Source organism: Arachis duranensis, chromosome 9 (assembly GCF_000817695.3).
Source record: "Arachis duranensis cultivar V14167 chromosome 9, aradu.V14167.gnm2.J7QH, whole genome shotgun sequence".
In the NCBI taxonomy this organism is placed as follows: Eukaryota; Viridiplantae; Streptophyta; class Magnoliopsida; order Fabales; family Fabaceae; genus Arachis; species Arachis duranensis.
In genome coordinates this window covers 11,349,940-11,357,034 of record NC_029780.3, presented here as the reverse complement: position 1 = coordinate 11,357,034, position 7,095 = coordinate 11,349,940, and the positions used below count along the sequence as shown (strand labels likewise).

At 32.6% G+C, this 7,095-nt stretch overlaps 1 protein-coding gene across 1 annotated transcript; it reads left to right on the top strand.

Annotated features, from left to right (window-relative positions):
- Positions 1-2,595: 2,595 nt before the first annotated feature.
- On the top strand, positions 2,596-5,642 carry LOC107464781 (actin-1). Its single transcript, XM_016083747.3, has 5 exons — positions 2,596-2,654; positions 3,333-3,405; positions 4,026-4,419; positions 4,511-5,124; positions 5,461-5,642. Exons 2-5 carry the CDS (start codon positions 3,346-3,348, stop codon positions 5,524-5,526), a joined length of 1,134 nt encoding a protein of 377 aa, XP_015939233.2. The 5' UTR covers positions 2,596-2,654; positions 3,333-3,345; the 3' UTR covers positions 5,527-5,642.
- Positions 5,643-7,095: the final 1,453 nt, after the last annotated feature.

Sequence of the window (7,095 nt, the reverse complement as noted above, 5' to 3'; positions counted from 1 at the left end):
AACTCAAACATTATTATCACACGCGAATTTGTGAACGCTAAGAAAATTTTTCTTGATAGCAAGAACATGCAACAGTCTTTGAAGTTTAAAGCAATGATCTGATGAAAACAGTTTTAGAAATAAATTGCTAACTTTAAAAATCTGTAAAGAATTTCCATTACCTACAACCACTTGCTCATTACCATTGTAATTCTCATACTTAGAGAAGTTGGATGCCTCAGGTGTCATGTGATGAGTGGCTCCCAAATCAGGGTACCAATTTGGATCATACACTGTTGCTGGTGTTACTGCAAGATTTTCCACTGCCATGTTGGCTTGAGGTCTGCTATGACTTCCTCCAAAATCTTTGATAAATTTGTGCGAGCAATCAATTGCTATGTGTCCTGGCTTGCCACATACTTGGCAGATGAATCTTGAACCATTTTAACATCTTCCTCGTCCAAAACTTGAACTTGAATTGAATCTACCTCTACCTCGATTATTATGGCCTCCTCGATAGCTATATCCTCTTCCAATTTCTCTACTTGCATGATTATTGTAACCATAATTGTTGTTGATTTGTTTGAACCTTCTCTGATTTCCAGTTTGATCAAGATTGGCATGAATCAGATCGATCTTTTTGAACTTTTCAAGCCACTTCTTTTGAGCAAGTAGCAATGCTTCTAACGCGTTGATTGGGATAGGATTGTCTCTTGTGTTAATTGACGTGATGAACGAATAGTACTCTTTGGTTAATCCTTCCAAGATTGCTTCAACATGTGCTGCCTCATTAATTGTTTCTCCAACTGAGATTAACGCATCAACCATTTTCTTAATTTCTAGCAGATACTCGTTCATAGATCCCTCTTTCTTTGTGTTGGTCAATTTGCTCCTTAATTGACGAACTTTGGCTTTAATTTGTGAAGTAAAAATACTTGTAATTGCACTCAAATCTGATGCGAGAACATGCAACCTACCATTCTGGCAGTAAAAGTGTCACTCGTTGACACTAAGAGCCAAGATTTCAACAGCGCGTCTTGTCTCTTCTAGGTACGATTTTGTACTCTGTTGAGCTTCGTCCAGCTTTCTCATCTTCTGGTGAATTGAATTGGCATGGAATATTGACTCCATTGATGTGATCATCTAATTCGTACCCTTCAATTGTTGATTCAGCCTGCTCATTTCATGGCAGAAAATTTTTGCAGTCTAACTTGATCACTATCGGGTTTGAGAAGTTGTAAACCTCTTTGTTGTTATTGTTACTGGTTTGAACTACTGGTGCTGCGATTGCATTGATTGGAGTTATCATTTTGGATCTGCAGCTTTGATAGGATATGAAAGGTATTGGTGGTTAACAGATGGTGATGAAGAAGAAGAGAGGGTGAGAGAGTTTGAGATCTTGAAAGAAATTGATTATGATTTCTTTCCATCGCTCAAATGAGCTATTACAAGAGATTATATATGCTTGACTTACACTAATAGTCTCTAACAATTTCTATTGCTTAACTAACTAATTCATATAACTACTTGCTCTGACTAATTCTGCCAAACTAACATGCTCACTCAACTGATTCATTTACCCTTTCAAAATTTAGAAGTCCCGCATAGCCACCGCATCAACCACCACTATTTTTAATATTACGGCAGTTTTTTACAACCATCACAAAACTGCCGCCGCTATCTGCCACTCCTATTGTAGTTTACAAACAAGAAGGAAACGAAGAAAATGAATTTATCAATAATCTAAAAGAAAAAGGGCGTCGAAGATAATCAATCAGTTCTTTGTGCCATTCGACTATTTAATTCTGTATCTGTAGTGTGTGTGGGTTTTGCCATTTTAATTTGTGTGTACAAAATATATTAGTTTAGTTGTATATTAGGCAAATAAAAAATATTATATATATTATTTTGTTTCAATTTTTTTCTAAAAATTTTCGATTTGCATCAAATATATCCTCGACTTCTAAATGTTCAAAAAAATTTAAGACCAATTTAACAATAATGTATGAAAATTATTCTTGATTTATTTGTATTAAAGGTTGTTCTTATGAAATTGTTGTTGAATTGGTCTTAAATTTTTTGAAAAATTATCGTCAGGGGTATATTTGATGCAAATCAAAAACTTTTGCGATAAAATTGAAACAAAACAAAATTTAGAGATATTTTTAAAATTTTTGTCAAATTTTAGGGACAAAAAATATACTTTACCCTATATATTTCTTATTAACAACTAATCTTATGATTGATTTTAGTATATATTTAATATAGTTATATTCAAATATAGCAAATATTTTATAAATGTGGATGTAATAGCATAAAAAATACATTATTGGTCAAATATTAGGTAAAGATAACTAATCTTAGGATTTTTGTTTACAACATAAAGTTACTTTTACTAACTAAATATTGGCTAACTATATTGATCTCCCACAACAAATATGATCCGCAAGACAATCAATCACAATATGACTCAAAACTGAATTTGCGGGCCATTTGGGGTGCATTTCATTTGCCATTAACTGTCGGTTATTAAAAACATTGACCGCTACCACACATGCATGAGGCACACGGTTAGTTAATAATAGTAAAACCTAAAAATAGACAACAAAAGCAACATAGACACAATCACGTTCGTAGCTCCATTCATTCATTCATCTCGGAGTTCCAAGCCCAAGGTACTTAACATTCACATTCTCTTGTTTTCCACTTCCTTCTTTCTTTCATAAACGTACATTGCACCAATTATTCCATTGTCAAATTCTTTGCAGGTGGCAATTTCTTCCCAATGTATGTTGATACATGATGCCTATATGCATATAATTTTAATTCATTTGCACTTTTATTAATGTGTTTTATTTTTATGAGGAACATGATCTTTGATAAATATCTTTCTTGGTTCTTCTTTTATCTTTTAGTGCAAGGAACTAACGGTGAAAATATACGTGAAATTAATTTCATATGAAGTTGATAACGAAAAATTATTATGTGATATAATCAAACATATCAAATCAAGTAACAATTCTTAACTATATTTTCTAACGACTGATTATATTAGATGTATTGAAAAGTCTGACTATATTCTACTGCAAAAGAGTTGAGTAATCTAATGACTGATTTTATATATGAATAAATTCGATTATACATGTATTGTGGTTATATTAAATAATTTATGTCAATATAATGTTTAATTATTGAGATTGTTGCTTACTTTATTGAAAAAATAAATAAATATTTTCTAATATTCATAGATTATTTTTGAATAATAAATTTTTTATATCTGTGCCCTTTTTTTTCTATCTTGCAATGATTATGTTATTTTTTTTTATGGAAAAAAAATTTGCGAAATTTAATAGCAATCAGTAGAAAATGGGAGATGCTGAGGACATCCAACCTCTTGTTTGTGACAATGGAACTGGAATGGTCAAGGTACATACGGATCCAAACCTCTATTCTAATCTAGTAGTAAATTTTTGTCTTTGCTCTTGTTTATTTTGTGTTATATGCATGATTACAAGGTGAAAACTCAATGCAGCAGATTTCATTTGAAGTTGATAGCCGAGAGTCGTTAGATGAAACTTTAGTCAAATCAGTCAAATCATCTAATGACTCTCAGTTATTAACTTCACGAAGTCGACTGCACCTGAATTTCCACCTTATAAGAATTGGATTCAATCCATCAGTTTAATTCGGTCAACTAAAATCAGTCATCTATAGATCGATGTTATAATTTTTTTTAGATATATATTAAAATAAATATATTATTTTATTATATTTAGTTTAATTTTTATTAAATTTTTAAATTTTACCAGTTGAATGACCAATTCTATTTGGAGGAGAATGAATCCTCTGGATTGTTAAAAAAAATTGAAGGTGTAAAGTGTGATATCTAATCTTTCATTGTTTTCTTTCATATATATTCTTGATTCCACTTACAAAATTAATAGTTAAAGATTACATTTTATCCCCTTAATTGTTAAAAAAAAAAAGGAGAGGATCTATTCTCCTGTTTGGAGAGTCTTGATTATATGTATTTAATTATTTTGTAGGCTGGATTTGCTGGAGATGATGCTCCAAGGGCAGTGTTCCCAAGCATTGTGGGGCGTCCGCGGCACACGGGAGTGATGGTTGGAATGGGACAAAAGGATGCATATGTGGGTGATGAAGCTCAATCGAAGAGAGGTATTTTGACCCTAAAGTACCCAATTGAGCATGGCATTGTTAGCAACTGGGATGACATGGAGAAGATTTGGCATCACACTTTCTACAACGAGCTTCGTGTGGCTCCTGAAGAGCACCCTGTTCTTCTCACTGAAGCACCTCTCAATCCCAAGGCCAATCGTGAGAAAATGACCCAAATCATGTTTGAGACCTTCAATGCTCCTGCCATGTATGTTGCCATCCAAGCTGTGCTCTCCCTTTATGCTAGTGGCCGCACAACTGGTAATTCAACTTTCTTAATTAATTAACTCTATGATTGTTGACTTTGTTTGATGGATGTGAAATTAAATAAGGTCTCTGTAATGTAATGAAGGTATTGTTCTGGACTCTGGAGATGGTGTGAGTCACACAGTTCCAATATACGAAGGGTATGCCCTGCCACACGCAATCCTGCGTTTGGACCTTGCAGGTCGTGATCTGACAGATTATCTTATGAAAATCTTGACGGAGCGTGGATACTCCTTCACAACCTCTGCTGAGCGTGAAATTGTGAGAGACATGAAGGAGAAGCTCTCCTACATCGCTCTGGATTACGAGCAGGAGCTGGAAACTTCCAAAACGAGCTCGGCCGTGGAGAAGAGCTACGAGCTGCCGGACGGTCAGGTGATCACAATAGGGGCGGAAAGGTTCCGGTGCCCGGAAGTGCTGTTCCAGCCGTCCATGATCGGAATGGAAGCCGCAGGCATACACGAAACGACTTACAACTCGATCATGAAGTGTGATGTTGATATCAGGAAGGATCTTTATGGTAACATTGTTTTGAGTGGTGGAACCACAATGTTTCCGGGTATTGCTGATAGGATGAGCAAGGAGATTTCTGCATTGGCACCCAGTAGCATGAAGATTAAGGTTGTTGCACCGCCCGAAAGGAAGTACAGTGTCTGGATTGGAGGCTCCATTTTGGCTTCACTCAGCACCTTCCAACAGGTAGCGTATAGTAGTGTGCATTTTTATAAATAAAATGGTGGAAACTTAGTTGCAGTCGACTTCCCGTGAAGTTGATAGTTGAAAGTCGTTAAATAATTTAACTGATTTGACTCATTTTCATCTAACGGCTCTCAACTATCAATTTCACGTGAAGTCGACTGCACTTAAGTTTTCACCAAATAAAATATTAACTTAAAGTATTAGGTAATATAAATAAAAAATAATATATAAAGGAAATAATAAATTGGTCTACAATATGTTAATTTTTCTAAGGCATGTAAGTGGTCTTGCTATGAAATTCTCATTAATTTTTATATGTTCTCTGCTCGAGTGTAGATGTGGATTGCAAAGGCTGAATATGATGAATCAGGTCCATCAATCGTTCACAGGAAATGCTTCTAATGTTGCAAAGCTTTCAACAAGTTACCATTCACATTTGTATTACATATAATACTATCAGTTGATTGAGGAGCTCTCCTTTTCCTATATTGTTGCCATTTTTTCCATGTTTCTATATTTTAAAGCATAAACTAAGCAAGATATGAAGGATTCTTCATTGGATTCTTTTTTATCCTCATTACCATTTTGTTGTATAATAAGAACTATATATGTACTGTTACTATTCAATTTGGTTAAACCAACCATTCTTTGCAAGAATATTTTTATTGTAGATATACTGCTATATATCTGATTCCTTTACTTATTTATTTATTTATTTATTTATTTTACATACTACTTCAATATTGCTAATTTGCTATAATTATTGTTCATCCCGACAAAAGCTTACCAAGATAATTGAATGTAAGAAGTTATATTATATTATGTCTAAATAATAAAATAAAAAAAAGTTGTATAATTTTTTGAAAAGTAATCAACTTGATAAAAGTTAGTTTTTATGAAAAGAAAATTAGAATTCAACTTTGTTTTTATCAATGAACTCTTTTTTTTTATTCACTATCAATATCTTAATTGAAGAAAGAATTAAAAAGATAAATAAATAAATAAATAAAGTGAATTCTCTTCTTACTCATCATAGATCAAAATTAGTAACTACTCATTTCATTTTTATTTGTGATAATCATAAATTTTAAGATTCTTATAATATGAATGATAGTTTTATAATGTACATTAAAATTATATTAAATTAACAAGTGATATCAGAATATTTAGATTATGAAATTTGTGATGGTCTATGAAAATGATATTTCAATAACTGCAAAATTGATGAAGCATGAAATCTATAGTTATAAGAAATTATTAACTATTATTTTAGTTTATCTCTTCGTGAATGATTGTTTATTGCATATATTTACTATTGTAATGCACTACAATGAATTAGTTACTTAAATTTTGCACATATATGAATGTTAACCGTTTAGGGTTTCAACTTGCCCATATAGCGTACCTGAAATTTATAGAGTTGATTCGTTATAGGTAGTTAATCGTTTAGGGTTTTAACTTGACTTTGTGATAACTGCTCTTGATTTTATTCGGATAGATCTGTTAGGAGAGAAAAACACATTTCTTTGGCGTGGCACATATTTATTTTATTTTATCTAGATTCCGAGTTATAAATGTAAATTTAACCTGTAAAATTTTTTAATGTAGACAAATTGAGCTTCGACCTATAACTCGGAATCGAGATGGTGGTAACCCCAAGCTCAACTTGTTGGATTTGGGAAGATAAGCGAAATGGGAGGGGGTTGGTAGATAGTTGAATAAATAAATAGAAAATTAAAGTGAGATTGTTGTTTCCATTGTGTAAATTTGTCGTGAGTGTTCTCTTTGAAACTTAAAATTTAAATGGTGTATGTGATATAAATAAATAAATAAAAATTAGAGTATATACCCATTTTGGTCCTCAAAGAATTTTAGACTGGACACTTTAGTCCCTAACTAAAATTAATTACTCAATTGGTCCCTAACAATTAATTCCGTCAGTCACTTTGGTCCTTTAGTCCGTTGACTCTA

Bases quoted from the DNA above. Each gene is read 5' to 3' on its own strand.
- LOC107464781 (XM_016083747.3), top strand. From the start codon at position 3,346: ATGGGAGATGCTGAGGACATCCAACCTCTTGTTTGTGACAATGGAACT. The intron at 3,406-4,025 runs GTACATACGGAT...ATTATTTTGTAG, and splicing joins ATGGAACTGGAATGGTCAAG to GCTGGATTTGCTGGAGATGA. The intron at 4,420-4,510 runs GTAATTCAACTT...AATGTAATGAAG, and splicing joins TGCTAGTGGCCGCACAACTG to GTATTGTTCTGGACTCTGGA.